Raw genomic sequence first — 16,843 nt, 5'->3', positions numbered from 1 at the left:
TTTGCTTTGCGACGGGTCACTGGCTGCTGGCACTCGCCTGCCTGACCCCCTGGCGCACGTTAGCCGGTGCGCGCCTTTCTCTGCATGACATGGCCGGCGCTACAGTCTATTACTTCCTACCTCCCCGTGGCCCCAGGAGAGTCAGTTCCGTGACCCAGTAAGCCTCCATCAGGGAGCGTTTGTTCAACAGGAATCTGGTAGCAGCTGGCCGCTCCTTTCTGGGTTGGTCCGCGGTGGTGATGGGTTCTTGACCTGCTAGGGGAGAAATGGGGTGTAACCCTATTTGTAGCCCAAAGGTGCCAGGTTCCGTTCCTAGATAAGACCCTGATGTTCTACCCTTGAGCAAAGGTACTTCAGTACGCTCTCAGAAATAAAGGCCTAAAAATTTCACAAATGCTGGTCGCTGGGACGGTACCCTATAGGCACATAAAATTGTACCCCTAGCAAACAGTATATCATTAATTTGTATCCTTTTTTTGCTTTTGTACCATTTGTACCCATAGAGAAAATTACGGTACTCTCAGGGTACATTTGGGACATTTGAACCTTGAAGAACACAAATGTACCTCCATTGTCACTTTAATGTACCTCCACTTTATTTCTGAGAGTGTATGGAAAGTCGTTCTGGATATATGCATCTGCTGAATGACAGTAACGTAATGTAAGAATCGGCAAAGCGGCTGGGAAGGGAAGCCAGGCTGGGTGAAGGGGAGGAGGTTGCACGGCAACGGCGGGGGCGACGTGGGCAATGTGTGCGGCCCTTTACGCGGTTAAACAGCGGTGACATTTGACCTGTTGCTATGGCAACCCTGGCCAGGGTGGGGGTGGGGGTGGAGCCGTGGCTCATCTGCCTCTGCAGACCCTCTCATCACACGCGCCTGGAGGCGTGGGGCAGAGTGTGGGGTAGAGTGTGGGGCAGAGTGTGGGGCAGAGTGTGGGGTAGAGTGTGGTAGAATGTGGGGCAGAGTGTGGTAGAGTGTGGGGCAGAGTGTGGGGTAGAGTGTGGGGCAGAGTGTGGTAGAGTGTGGGGTAGAGTGTGGGGCAGAGTGTGGGGTAGAGTGTGGGGTAGAGTGTGGTAGAATGTGGGGCAGAGTGTGGTAGAGTGTGGGGTAGAGTGTGGGGCAGAGTGTGGGGTAGAGTGTGGTAGAGTGTGGGGCAGAGTGTGGTAGAGTGTGGGGTAGAGTGTGGGGCAGAGTGTGGGGCAGAGCGAGGGAGAGAGAGAGACAGAGAGAGAGAGAGAGAGAGAGAGAGAGAGAGAGAGAGAGAGGAGGAAAAGGTTTAGGCTGTGGGCGTGTCCAGAAGGAATTGATGCAAGATGATCAGAATCAACACCTCACCGGCCACAGAGGATGGGCTCCTGCGCTATAGCCAGGCGGTTCCAGAGATCTCTTCCTATTTGACTTTTTGCCACTGTTTTAGGGTGTTTCCTCCCACTGGGGAGTGTTTTATTGCATGTGTTTGCCATTTTGGTTACTCTGGCCTGGTGTTCGCCCTTTTCTGTCTTACCCTTGACTTATTGAATTGAAAATTGAATTGAAATCACGCTCTTAAATCATTTTTCACTCCAGCAGAGGATACACTTCTGTGGTTGCACTCCTGCACTGGACTTAACCAACTTCTTTTACACACATTTCTCACTTTTTATTCCTGTTTACACAGCACAAAAGTCACATGTAAGGATGTAGACATGATGTATCCAGGGTAAAACCTGAGATATATTTATGTCTGGACCCGGATTTCCTCCCTCTAGACTGGGGTCTCTCTGTATCCTCCTTCCTGTCCAGTATGTACCGTAAATCCTCAAATTGTGTCCGGGATTCTATCTGAAGCCGGGCCTTGGATAATAGCCGGGGGCGTGGCCGATTCGGACAAATAAAGGCCGGCCCCCAAATACAAGCCGGGGTAATATTGCCTACCAGTAGGGCTATCAGTCCATGAGCACTAGAAGACATTGTTTCGATTTAACTCAATGAAATAAAAGAGCTCTTCTTAATATTTTATATTGTTGGTTGGTTTAATACTGTTGCCAATGAAAAGTCGTTGTCCTACACCATGGGTCTCCAACACGTTGCTCTCAAGCTACCAGTCGCTTGCCGCCCCCTTCTGAGTAGCTTGCCAAAGGCTGAAGCAGTATACATTTAAACACAATTGTTGCCGCGAGGCATTCCAGCCTACGAATTTAATAAAAAATTAATCAGGCAGAATTAAAAATTAACTCAATTTAGGCTACTTGGCTACACAATAAGGTTTCCATGTATTTACAGCACAGCGCACGTTCAATGAATGAATGAAAGCGGCTGCCTTGGCTCGCAATAAACAGAAGGGTGGAAATCCCGACACTCTTTCAACTACATAAAGCTTAACAGTGAACCATCAAATACCCCCCAGATCTCAGTGCCCATCAGTCCCAACATTTAGCAATAGAATCAAAAGTCAATTAAATCCCAAACCAAAGCGAAAATCTTTTGATAGCCTACCGGTATGCTGCTCCAAACGAAACGTATGTCTCACAATAAAACGCACTTTAGGAAAAAAAGATCCTTAAGAATAAAATTCTACAACAGAAGCCTAATAAGAAATAAAGGCCTGCCTCGAATACAAGCCTGCCCCAAATAAAGGCCTGTGCTTTGTGCAGCCTAAGTAAATAAAAGACCCTGGACACAATTTGAGGATTTACGGTACGGAGACTACAGTGAGCCGGCAGCAGGCGGGTCTGCTCTCGTGCCCCGCAGTGGGTCAGACCACAAGCAGCCCAGCTGTCTGCAGGCTGGGCGGGGATCGCACACTGCTGGCATGTGGAGCGCCCCCTGCTGGGCGAACGCTCGCGCTCCACAGCAGACGGAAATCCGGACCCTGGGAGCTGTAATTAACCGGGCCCTGACTGCATTAGTCCCCCCTCCCCGAGCGCACGTGGGCCGGCCCCCAGACCCAGCCGGCCGCAGCGGGGGCCTTGGCGCTCCTTCCCTTCTTTTTGTTCCCGTCGGGTCGAGCGCTCTGTCTGCTGCGTGTCCCCGGCCTTGCTCTCCTCCCTGGCCTCTCTCTCCTCCCAAACCTCGCTCCCCGCCCTGGCCCTGCTCTCCGCCCTGGCCTTGCTCTCCTCCCTGGCCTTGCTCTCCTCCCTGGCCTCTCTCTCCTCCCAAACCTCGCTCCCCGCCCTGGCTCTGCTCTCCGCCCTGGCCTTGCTCTCCTCCCTGGCCTTGCTCTCCTCCCTGGCCTCTCTCTCTTCCTAAACCTCGCTCCCTGCCCTGGCCTTGCTCTCCTCCCTGGCCTTGCTCCCCTCCCTGGCCTCTCTCCCCTCGCAGTTTGGTGACTGAGGCAGTGGGAAGGGCTTGGGGTTGGGTGGGGTTGTGACTTTGGAGTGGGGGCCTTCCTTTTGTCCTGTAGCCATTGATTTGCTGAATTTACTGAACATTGTTGTACTGTGGTAATCGTCATCTTGTATTGTTGCATTTGTTGGTATTGTTGCTTTTTTTTCTGGATGTTGCTGATGAATGATTGACCCTGACTGCAAACCAAATTGCCCCAAGTAAAGTAAATAAACTGTAAAAAAAAAAGAAAAAAGTCTTAGCAAGTATTTAAATCTTGTAAGAGACTTTAAAACCAAAATTCTTAAGTAGAAAATATTAGCTTGTTTTATGTCACTGTTTGCTTGACAAGTGAAAGTCTTACCCCATTGGCAAACTGAAATTGTATCAAACTGTCTCTTCGCATTGGCAATATCTAGGTGATATTTACCAAAAACACGAAATAAATATAAGACTAAAATACTTGCTGAGTGACTTATTTTTCGTTTTTTTCCAGTTTAAGTAACTGGCTGCAGGTGACAGTTCCCCTTGGACAGCGTATGCCTGCATTGAGTGGGCGTTTTCTCCACAATAGTGCTCTGATTGACCCTAAGCTTGGGGGAGGGTTCATTTACTGTGCATTAAAGGACTGTGTGCTGCTGAAAGGGAGGTATATATCGGGAGAGGCCATTCTGGTCCTGGATCCAGTTCCCAGAGTAAAACGTCTTTGTGTGTGAGCGGAAGCCACCTCCAAGCCTGGAAGGCCTCGCCGTGAGGTCAGGGACTATCCTGACCTTTCTGGAACATTCTCTATGTCTGAAAAAATATAAATACCCGCCACCCCCCTCCCAAACTTCTTTCTTTTGACGAACAAGTTGCCTTTGGCTGGAAGACTCTCTCTAAATGAATGGTGGGTCTGTGAAAGAGGCTGCAGTGATTCCAACTGCCTTCTTTTCTTCTGTAATTGCAGCCAATTTGCTCACATGGCCCCGCCCCTGGCCCCTGGCCCCTGGCCCCGGTCACTCTCTCTGTGCATTTCATAACGCTGTTTCCACAACTGACACACGTCGAGAGGCACCTGTCAGCATTTTCTGGGAAGGGGTGGAAAAATAGTTGACTTTGCTATTTCTGCACCGCAAAAAAATAAAAAATAAAAAATTAAGTCCATCTTAACAAGAATTTTAGTCTTATATTTTTAGATTTTGATCGTATTTCTATTAGTTTTTTGCCACATATGACAAAAAAAGACAGTTGGACTCATTTCAAGATTTGCCAATGGTGTAAGACAATTTCACTTCAAGCATAAAAGCATCTTAAAACAAGCCAATATTTTCTACTTGAGAGAAAGAAATGAGATCTCATTACAAGACTAAAACACTTAGGACAGATTTCTTTTGCAGTGTGAAACAATCCACTGAATCCCATTACAGCCTGAGATTTCATCATCCCGTTGGCCGGCTGGATTGAGAAGTATGTTGTTGCGGGGAGGGGGGGTGGAGGCTTTGCGCCAGAGGTTTCCATGGCATTCATGGAGTCCTGAGACAGCTCTGAAGTGTGTAGAGGTTACGCTATTGTTTCGCTATTGTTTCGCACTGAACGGCAGCAAATAATGTCTCCGTGACTATGTGTAAATGGTTTCTGTGGAGGCATCAATATTTGCCGGCTAAAATTTGCGGGCCGGGACGGGGGTGTTTTTATTGCTCCTCGACCACAGACACCGCGGTCTGACAGATCGTAAACGGCCAGCGATGGACTGCGGAGCTGTATTTATATGACTCGTTTCGCCGAAGGTTTTATCGCTCTTAACCTCCGATGTAATCACTCATGCTATATTTCCTCCGGTGTTGGCCGGTTCCTTTATTTGAAATTTTCGCTATTTTCTCTCGTTTGTAATGAAAATAAAGGAATCCAATGTTTGGCACAGGCCCCCGAGGCCTTTTCTCTCTGTCTCCTTTTCTCTCTTTCAATCGTTTCTACGGAAACCTCGACCACAGTCAAACATTAGGGAGTTTTACATGCAGCGACTGCTCTTTCAGCTGTGCATAGGCCCCCCCCCCCCACCCCCGGTACCAGTTTACAGTTTCTCAACGGAGGATGCCATGGCAACCGTTGCCGTAATAATGAATGTCAAGGCCTCAAGAAAAAAAAAGGGGGGGGGGGGGGCAAAGGTCAACAGTGGAGGACGGAATGCAGGAGCAATAAAGATGGCACAGGTTAGAGCTCGGGATACATTCTATGGCAAGTGGTGGAGGGCATGTTCCAGTGAAATATGTTCCAGTGAAAGTGTCTGGTGGTGAATGTATTCCAGTGAAACTGTCTGGTTGTGAATATGTTCCAGTGAAACTGTCTGGTGGTGAATATGTTCCAGTGAAACTGTCTGGTGGTGAATATGTTCCAGTGAAATATGTTCCAGTGAAAGTGTCTGGTGGTGAATGTATTCCAGTGAAAGTGTCTGGTTGTGAATATGTTCCAGTGAAACTGTCTGGTTGTGAATATGTTCCAGTGAAACTGTCTGGTGGTGAATATGTTCCAGTGAAAGTGTCTGGTCGTGAATATGTTCCAGTGAAACTGTCTGGTGGTGAATGTATTCCAGTGAAACTGTCTGATGGTGAATGTATTCCAGTGAAACGGTATGGTGAATATATTCCGGTGAAACTCTGGTGGAGAATGTGTTCCAGAAAAACAAAAATACCTATTCCAACATAGAAAATGTCAGATCACTGCTTAATGAGGCAGACAGAGGACACCCATTTTGTGGGTTTTGGTAATCAATGGACAGTTGTTCCTATATGTGCTGCGTATAAAGATATAATATTTAACATACGTATTTGACCCCTTCCACAGCGGTGCAGGTGCACATCCTGAAGGGCGACCGGGCCGGGGAGTGGTGGAAGTTCACGGTCAACGTCATCTCCGTGTACAAGCAGGGCGAGAGCCGCATTCGGCGGGGGGACCAGCTCCTGTGGGTCCACGCCAAGGACGTGGCCTGCAAGTGCCCCAAGATCAAGCCCGGGAAGAAGTACCTCCTGCTGGGGAACGAGGACGACTCCCCGGACCAGAGCGGGGTGGTGGCGGACAAGGGCAGCCTGGTGATCCAGTGGAGAGACACGTGGGCCCGTCGGCTCCGGAAGTTTCAGCAGCGCGAGAAGAAAGGGAAGTGCAAGAAGGCGTAAACAGGGAGGAAGAGACGGAGGAGCGGAGAGAGGAGAGAGAGATGGAAGGAGAGAGAGAGAGAAGGAAGAAAGAGAGACAGACTGTGTTCTGCTGCTTTGGGTAGAAGCGCAAAGAGAAATACTAGAATGTTCTTTTTTTTATTTTTATTCAAAGGACTTCGGTGAAGGAGATCACTTTTCTGCAGTTTCGTCGTCAGTTATTTCTTCAAGATTTTTTTTGTGGATTTGCTGAGTTTGCACCTAATATTACAAGTATATGAAGTCATTTGTATTTTATTCATTACGTTAATATTTCAGATCCGTCTATATAGAACATTGTAGTTTTTGTTTTTTTCAAAGAAAAACAGGCTACTGTATCATGTTCATATTTGAAAATTGTTCTATGGCTATATCTAATGTATAAAGATCTCTCAACTTAGCAGGTAGAGTGTGTCACTAATATTTGTCAACTTACATGCAACCGTGTAAACAGAAGATTGTAAACACTAAAAGGTATTATTGCAGTTTCTGTATGTCTAATAACACAAAAACAAATATGTCAGTTAGCCTTTACACAGAACTGCTGTGAAAAATGTAATTGACTCTAAATAATTCCGTTTTCTTTTTTACCCAAAGAGTCATAGAAGGGCTTACCATATCATGTAGCAGACAGAGGAGAGGGTGTCTATTGGTGGTTAGACTCAGGCTTGCAATGGAGGTGTAGGCTCTAGAGCAGGGATACTCAATCTTACCCAGACAGGGCCGGTGTTTGTGTGTGTGTGTGTGTGTGTGTGTGTGCAGGATTTTGCTCCACCCCAGCAGTTACACACCTGACTCTACGAATCAATATAGTATTTGCTAAGTACTTGCTAAGTACTATAGTATTTGCTAAGTACCTTGATTAGTAGAGTCAGGTGTGTTACTGCTTGGTTGGAACAAAAGTCTGCATAAGATTGGGTATCCCTGCTCTAGAACGGGGATCTTAAATCCTGGAGGGCTGCTGTGTCTGCTGGTTCTTGATGTGTTCCTGAAGTGCTTAATTTAAGTCACTGATTGGCTAAAGAGTCTGCACATCTCGTTTCCAAGGCCCTAATTGGCTGCCGATTGAAAGGCTGATAACCAGCAGAGAGTGCGGCCCTCCACAACTGGTCTAGATTGTATACACATTAATTGTTGGAAGTGATCCGTTTTTCATCAATATTCATACGTTAATATGAAATTAAATATGAGTATCATGTCATATTTTGGAGAATGTTCTCTTTTAGGGTAAATGGGAAGCGACCATTTGTGTGCGTTTCAACACTTCTTGATATCACATGATGCAAGCTGTAGGCCTCATTTTCACAGACGGTAGCAAACAATGTACCACAATCAAGCTGCACGTTTTGTCAGGGTTTACTCAAGTTCATAATCATATCATAATTTATATCATATATCATAATCATAATTCTAATCATTCTGGTTTGATGCTAAGATTAATTAGGGGCAGAAATTAGCTTGAAATTCAGTTACTGTGCAGCTTTTCATGGCTTGATGGTGTTTTCCACCACAGACAGGAGACCTTTATTAAGGCATAGTGCTAGTAAATGCGAAATCCACGCGCTACTGTTAAGCATTGATTGATTGTCCATCGTCGATGGCTGGAGTGTAAATGCACACAGACTCACAGATTAAATGTTGTTTTCCTTCCTGGAAGAAACAAACTCAACCCCCTGTAAAGACTGCGCTGTTTTTTTCTTTTTCGGAAAAGGCATTTGAGGGGTCCGCTCACACTCTGCCTGAGAGAGGACAAGGGGAAACTCCCAGAACTCCCTCGGTCTTCTGGACTCTCCAGCCTTTGGACCCGGCAAAACTGCAGCAAAGAGCCACCCAATAACACTCCACGTCATCCTTTCCTCATATGTTTTATTGTTATTAATATGATTTCCTTTTTACAAATAACGTACCTGAAAGTGATGTAAAGTGATATCAATGAAAAAGACTATTGTGGAGCGATATGGCCAGCAATCAGCGTAGTGTTGGTCAGCTCAGCCACTGTCATTTCTGTGAAACGGGGATCATCAAATCGTGCTCCTCCAGGGCTGGGAACTGCTGGTTTTCCTCCCTCCCTTTACCTGGGAGAATCAGCAGCAGTCCTTTTTCAGTTAATGGAGGAAAGAAAACCAAGGCTGGATTTGGATTTGAGGGCCAGATTTGATTATCCCTGCTGTAAAACAAGCTTCAGTCATTTCAACCTGAACTTAAAAGTGTTTGCTGAAAGTGAATGTAGCAGGAAATAGCAAAAGACTTTGGCAGCAGTTCCAAACATGGGGGTTTTGAAAGACACCGCTTCAGCACAGAAGAGGCCAGAGTGGGCTGTATGTGTGGCCAAAAGGAGTTCATTTTTCCTGCCTTGTGTTGTCGGCTGCATTTCAAACAAAGAAAAACGCAATCAAAGCAAGCACTGCCTAACTGGAATCAGTGTCACTTCTAACATAACGCAAATCACTGCCAATTTCTTCTCTGTTTCTCTGAATCAGCGTGATCTCTCTTGCTCTGATAAAACTGTTATGAGATCTGCCAATCACGTGTGCAAGCCTGAATGCTTCTTTCTCAGCTTAAGCTTTGGAAAAATTTGTTGGAAAAATGTGTTGCCACTGCCAATTACGTGATATGCAACTGAGCAATAATGTGCCCATAAAATTGCTTTTGAAAAAATTATTTCTCTTCAAGGTACAACATAAACTAACCTTTAGAGACGGAATGGGGTCTGCCTTCCAAGTGTGGAGTGTGCCTGGTCCGATAATATGCATATATTTTAGTAGTCTTAATGTCATATTAACCTTAAAGTTTTATAAAGCAGTAAAATAAATCAAATAGCATAACTGATGTGAAAAATGGTTTTTGCTACTCATTAAATGGGAGTTACAGGTATATGATTATTTATATAGTTAGCATTTTTTATTTAAAATATGGACTAGGGTATTTGACAATACTATTAACTAGATTTATAAGTATTGTAGATAAAAAAATAAGTGATTATTGGAAGTGTTTTTGTACAGTGAGTTAATGGAGCGATGGAAAACTTATGCAGAGAGAGTGCTGGGATAGATGCGACACACACACACACGCAAACCCACACCTACACACATAAGCACACACACACCTACACGCATATGCACATGCGCACACACATACACACACACACACATAAGCACACACACACACACACCTACACGCATATGCACATGCACACACCTACACACATAAGCACACACACACCTATACACATACACACATGCGCACACACAAACACACCTACACGCATATGCACATTCGCACACCTACACACATATGCACATGCGCACACACATACCCACACAAACACATGCACACTTACACATACATGCACATACACACACAAGCACACGCAAACACACACCTACACACATAGGCACATGCGCACACACATACACACATAAGCACACACACTGACACACATATGCACATACACACACTTGTGCGCATACACACACATGCACACAAGCGCATATACACATATTGACACACATTTACACATGCACACACATAGCCACTCATGCCCACCTGCACACAGTCACATGCACACCCATACTTACACCCTTCCACTGAAACACAGTGTCAATTACATACACATGCATTGTCACCAACGCATTCATAATGAACAGACTTATGAAGACAAACACACACACACGCACACATATGCACACACCCACACATCTACTGCTTAGCTTCACATCCCCTGGGGTACCTCCTCAGCACCCCTCTCACTTTCTCCAATCACAAGCTATTTCAGGGTCACATGACTGAAAGACCATCAAACATTTTCACACACTTTCTACAAAGGACAACACACACATAGAGAGAAGTCAGGTCCGACAGAGCAACCAAATCCAGGGGTTTCATTTAAAACATCGTTTTATGTAAATGCTACATTGCCGTTTTTCCTTCATTCAAATCAATATACTTTATATTCCAGGATACATATTTTATGTAATAAAAAGTGAAGATAAACTAGATGCTTTTTACTGATGTCTTTCTGCATTTTATTCTTTTGTTCTTTTGTGTCAATAAATACAGATTTAAGTGTAAATGTGTACATGTTTGTCAGATATATTCTTACATTTACACCTATTTTTTAATTTCCAGTAGCTGCAAATCGGTATTCTGAGCAAAGTGAGGGCCATTCCATATTTACCCGATTTCACTGCTCACCTGCCAGAACTCCGGGTCCCTGTTTTTGTCCACGCTATGAATTCTAAATTATGTTACGCTGTGGCCATTGCAAAACATGTGCAATGTTACTCTATAAGACATACATACTAATATATTGTGGTTATTATATATGAATATATTTAATGTCACATGAAACAATGTCAATTATATTTGTGTCTTTGTTTTTTCTACTTATGTTGTGTTTTCTTTTGGTTTGTTTTCGTTAGGTGGCTGTGAATAAAAAAAATCAGAACTTTAACTACTGAACGATAAAGAGAAAATTCAGTTATAATAAACTCATGTAAACACATGGGTGCGGACCTGTTCTCTCAAGGCACTGAATGTAACTTTATGCAAAGTGTTTTACAACCGATGCCTGTCATTCACACACTCACATACCAACGACAACTGGCTGCCATGCAAGGTACCAACCAGCTTGTTAGGAGCAATTGGGGATCAGGTGTCTTGCTCAGGGACACTTAAAAACACCCAGGGTGGGGGATTGAACTGGCAACCCTGCCAGATGACCGCTCTTACCTCCTGAACTATGTCAGCTCCTGAAATGTATGGATGGTATATACTCAGCGAGCACTTTATTAGGAACATTTTACACATACTTATAAGAGAAGTCAGAGGAAAATGGCCAGATTGGTCAAAGCTGACAGGAAGGTGACAGTAATGCAAATAACCACACATTACAACAGTGGTATGCAGGAGAGCATCTCTGAACACACAACACATGATAACAGGATAGGCTACAGCAGTAGAAGTCTGAAAAATAAGTCTAATAAATAACTAATAAAGTGCTCACTGAGTATATATTATTCAGGATCCCAAACGCCTTACTAGAACAGTATAGAATAAAATACTTGATTGCCCTTAAAAAGAAAATGGAGAAAAAGGACTGACAGCCATTAAAAATGCTGGCGTCACATGACCTTCCCCACATTGGAAAAAAGAAAACATGAAACATCACATTCCACTGCCAGACATGACCAACACAAAGATACACGACATTAAATGAAACACGCCCGACATCGGTTCAAGTGAGTTCGAGCAGTGACGGCAAGTGTGGCCGTTCGTAGTTTGGTGTAAGCAGCTACAGCAACACCACTTCCAAAAGTAACCTGGTTTTCCACCGGAGGTCTCCCCCCCCCCCCCAGTCCAGCCCTGCGTAGCTTCAGCCGTCAGATGGGAGGAAGTGAGGGGGGGTGCTGTGGCTTCCGTTCCGCACAGGACACAGACGCACATCTTAGCAAACGTGCGTTTGAAGTGGCCCCGCTGGGCTTCGGTGGCTACCTCACACCTCACACACAGAACGACACTGTGTGAAAAACCCTTCCCAACATCCTCTCTCATGCTCACTACCATGGGTTCTCTAAGCCAGACCCACTGGATGCTCCATATTCCTCACGTTGAACATTCTGACTCCCCGTGTTCCAGTCGAAACATTCCAAACATTGAGGACCCTTCACATTACAGTTATTTAGCTGACACTTTTATCCATAGCAAATTACAGTTCATTTGAGCAATGTGGAGTTATAAGGGCATTGCTCAAGGGCCATGGCTGCACAGATATTATTGTGGTTACACTGGGGCTTGAACTACCAACCTTCTGGGTCCCAGTCTAGCAAGATAGCCACTAGGCTATAGGCTGCCTACCTTGGTCGTTAGCTAAGCAGGACCATGCTATCTCTTTTAGCTGTCTCCTGCTGTCACTCTTAGTAGTTTCTCTGAGCTATTTCTCGTTATCCTGCGGGACCGGAAAGGCCTTCATTCCTAACAGCCAGGGTGTAAATATTTGCGAGCCTTTCTCATTGAATCACATTGTCAACCTGTTATTTCCACAGAAGAGTTGTGTGGTTATTTCACAACACGGTCCTGGGGAAGACGTTAAAGCACGCATGGGTAGCAAGGCATAGAACAGCCTGCCTTTTCATGAATCAAACCTCTGCAAAGACTGCAAGAGCTTGGCATGTCCCCCCCAAAAAACAGTCGCTCTGACATTTATTTAGAAATGCATCGCTTCCAAACATACTGGCATTTAAGCTGCCAGTGAAACACCAAGGGCAATAAGCAAGGGTGGCGATAAGATGATGGGAAGAATATGTGTGTTAGTAACAGCCTCAGTAAAATAGCCCTTTATTATTTCATAAAACGTCAGAGCGTTGTGTCTTAATAACACGTTCATATATTCAACAGTCTGCCAAAGCAGTTCTCACCAATTAATGGGCAAAGTGTCTTAAAATTCATGCTTCATAAAAAACTTTGTAGGTAACTGGAAGAAGCTTAAGGATACAATCTTGGGCCAATCGTTGGCAGGCTGACTTCAATCTCGCTGTGATGTCACAATGGGGCTCATGATCTACATTCATTTAATGTTATCTCGATGTGATATTGTTTAACATCTGAATTCATTCTCCATTTCAGAGGACGCAATGTGCCTGGGTAGCAATGGGTGGGGGGTATCCCAAAACACCCCAGTGTGCTGATACAGGCTTTTGTGAGCATGTCCGTACCACTGTTCTGTATTTCAGTAATCTGGAGTGTCAGGAACACAAAATGAATGTTAAAGAATAAAAGGCTAACGCGAATGACAGAATGGGATGGGATGGTAAATGGTTGGCATTTATATAGCACCTTTATCCAAAGCGCTAGCACCTTTATCCAAAGCGCTGTACAATTGATGCTACTCATTCACCCATTCACACATACATGCACACACCAACATGGATTGGCAGCCATGAAAGGCACCAACCAGCCCGTTAGGTGTCTTGCTCAGGGACACTTCGACACAGCCCGGGCGGGAATCGAACCGGCAACTCTCCGACTGCCAGACGACTGCTCTTACTGCCTGAGTGAATGTCACCCCATGGGATAGGGTGGGATGGGATGGAGGGGGATGTGGGATGTGGGGTCTGTCTGTTTCAGGAGAGTGGGTGTGTCTGTGGTTCCACCATGTCTTCACCACAGTCTATGTATGTGCCCACAAAATGCACTGTCTCCCCCTCCTTCCACCCCCCCCCATCACCATACGGCACCACCACTCTCATGTTCATTAGCTTCCAGGCCACATTCCGACCAGCAGGATGGTAATTAGCAGTACCGTGATCATGACCAACATTCCCGAAACAGGAAGACCGAAACAGAGGGGATTAAAGGGCTGTGGAAGGGGGCTAAAACAAATAGAGGGGGGGGGGGGGGGGGGTTCAGACACTCACAAGTGATGTGGTGGGCTGGGCTCTCACAATAGCCTTCTGGCTATTAATGTGGTTGTTGATTTTGTCCCTTTTCCCACATGAGAGCTGCCAAAGGAACTTAAGAGGAGAAAAAAGAGGACATTTTTGCATACAATTCTTCCCCTCTGAAGCATAACATGTCACCAGAATGGAAGTGGAGATGTGAAAACATCCTCCAAAGCAAACACATCGATCGAAAATGGCTTGTGTTTCAAAGGAGGCCCATTACGCTCCGCTCTCTTTAAATTTTATACTTAGTTTTGAACTGCAGCGTCGGGGAGCCTTGTGGTCCCGGCCTTCCCCAAAATGTCTCTGCAGGGGAGCCAGCAAACAAACAGAACCAACGAAAACAAATCTCTGAAGCTCAATCAATTCACAAAATGCAGCCTTTATTTCTCGGAGAGCAAACTTGTTCCAAAGCAGGAGAACAATGCAGAATTGGTTTTCTGGCGGCGTCGGTGGTGCAGAGAGGGCAGGACAGTGGGGAGTGAGGAGAGAGACAGGACGGCTTCCTCCATACGTACCCGGCAGCTCACTGCCGGCTCCGGGAGCCAGTGGCTCTCCTCCTCTAGAGGGAGAGGGAGATAACCACAGCAGTCAGAACTCACACATTGACATACCACCCATGTGTGGCCCAAAATCAAACCCTGTGTGTGTCTGACTGCAACCCGGAGACCCAGGGGCTGAGGCATGTGAGGTCCTGTTCTACCAATACGCTGCAACATGTACCTACATCACATCACATTACATTACATTACATTACATCCAGGCCATGCTATACCCTGCTACATTACATTACATTACATTACATCCAGGTCATGCTATACCCTGCTACATTACATCACATTACATTACATTACATTACATTACATTACATCCAGGTCATGCTATACCCTGCTACATTACATTACATTACATCCAGGCCATGCTATACCCTGCTACATTACATTACATTACATTACATTACATTACATCCAGGCCATGCTATACCCTGTTATATTACATTACATTACATCCAGGTCATGCTATACCCTGTCATATTCAGGACATGATTAACTCTGTTAAATCTAGGTCATGCTATACCCTGTTATATTCAGGACATGTTATCCCCGTTAATTCCAGGTCATGCTATACCCTGTTACTGGGAGGGGTTGGTTCAATTAAAGTAGCAATTAACTGAATGCTGTACTAGTAAATGAAGCTGACAGTGGCTGGTAAACACTGAGGAGACAAGAAACAATGCTATTACAATAAACAACGATGACCTATCACAGCAAATTAATAGCTTACACGTGCATGCATCGTAACAAGCAAAACAAAAAAAATATGATCTCTGAAACATTTCCCCATGCAGAATCATGGCGCGTTCGTGTGCTTAAACTAGCATACGAATTCGGCCGCGCACGCTATGCACGCACCCGGAAGAATGGAAACCCTTAACAACACAGGTAGTTTCCCCTGCGTAATATTCCCCATCACACGCCACGATACAGATTAAATAGCTGTAAAACGTAATTTAATGGTAAAAGTCGTTTTCACACATGCAACGCCATCTGCTTTGTCTTCTACATTACGTGATAACAAAACAAAAACAAAAAAACCGAAGTGAACGATTATTGCGGAACATATGAATATGTTGTAATATGAATGTAAACAAGCGCATGAGAATATCGCAAAGGTTGAGTTCTTGGTGTAACTATGCACAGTTTGCAAGTTCGTTAAAGGAGGGTCTTGACTTCACTGTGTGTGTGTGTGTGTGTATGTGTGTTTGTGCATGTGTGTGTGTATGTGTGTTTGTGCATGTGTGTTTTTGGCCTGTGTGCCGATGTTTGCTGTATGTCTGGCTATTCAATGCTATTCTATGTGTGAAAACCAACTAAGTTTATGTTTATTGAGTACAATAAATATTACATAGTATAACATTGTTTTTGTTGTTTTTTTAAGGCATGTTGTCCTCATGTATCTGTGACAGCTGTGAACAAACTCTCTCCCTGGTCAGAAGAATCCAACTCATTCAGACAGGAACTTCAGCTCTCCTTGTTCTGTGAGTTACTTTCATTAGACACAGGAACTTCAGCTCTCCCTGTTATGTGCTGTTCTATGAGTTACTCTCCGTAGACACAGGAACTGCAGCTCTCCCTGTCATGTGCTGTTCTGTGAGTTACTCTCCTTAGACACAGGAACTGCAGCTCTCCCTGTTCTATGAGGAACTCTCCATACGCTGGCTTTAGGATCCCTATTCACTCTCCCAACTGTCATAATACACAAATGAAACGAAATAAAGAAAGGATAACTGAAATAAAGAGAGGACTACCCAGATGAAGAGAACTAAGCAAAAAGCCCTGCAGCTCCCACCCAGCCCCTCCCACTTTCGGAGCCCCAGTATGTCACAAAGGGCTCGGGTGACCTTTGCAGAAAGGTCAAGTTTAAGGCTAATGTGATTAGCCACCTTTTTACAAATGTATAATGATGATACAGAGCAGCAGGACAAATTTCTTGCAAAAAGGCCCCTTGCCCCATTACAATAATTTTACTTTCCTAATCCTTAGGAATATGGCACTGACATTTTGCCCTAGATTCAATCAACATTCGCGTTCACAAAAACAAAGTTTAGTGAGCTACTTTTGGAGAGTGCCAAACTGGCCAAGCTGTGAAACTTGTGAAACTTATTTTTCAAAAATAAATGAAAGCCCTTTCATTTATTTTTGAGTCAAAGTTAAGAGCAAATTTTGACTGAATCCAGGCCTGTGGTTTTTCTGGCACTTCCCAAAAGGCAAAAAAGCATCATAGACCACACACTGGACCTGATTACCCTCTCACGTACGTCATTTCACCCCAAATACCTGCTGACGTGCACCAGTCTGTCCCTGTTTGCCACTCTGGCTGCTTCAATCATTCGAAAAATACTTTTCCAGAGTGTCGTTCATTTTGCATG

General features: G+C 44.9%; 1 protein-coding gene across 2 annotated transcripts in view; it reads left to right on the top strand.

The window, feature by feature from the left end:
* The window catches only part of LOC133115210 (netrin-1-like), a 51,409-nt gene extending 43,733 nt beyond the window's left edge, over positions 1-7,676 (top strand). For both annotated transcript variants that reach the window (XM_061225004.1, XM_061225005.1), the window contains exon 7: positions 6,129-7,676. In XM_061225004.1, coding sequence (XP_061080988.1) covers positions 6,129-6,457 — 329 coding nt within the window. In that variant the 3' untranslated portion in view covers positions 6,458-7,676. The remainder of the gene's footprint in view (positions 1-6,128) is intronic.
* The last annotated feature ends 9,167 nt before the right edge of the window (positions 7,677-16,843 follow it).

Source organism: Conger conger, chromosome 16 (genome assembly GCF_963514075.1).
Source record: "Conger conger chromosome 16, fConCon1.1, whole genome shotgun sequence".
Taxonomy (NCBI): Eukaryota; Metazoa; Chordata; class Actinopteri; order Anguilliformes; family Congridae; genus Conger; species Conger conger.
Note: the sequence above shows the minus strand (reverse complement) of the source record. Positions and strands in the feature narration are given on the sequence as shown.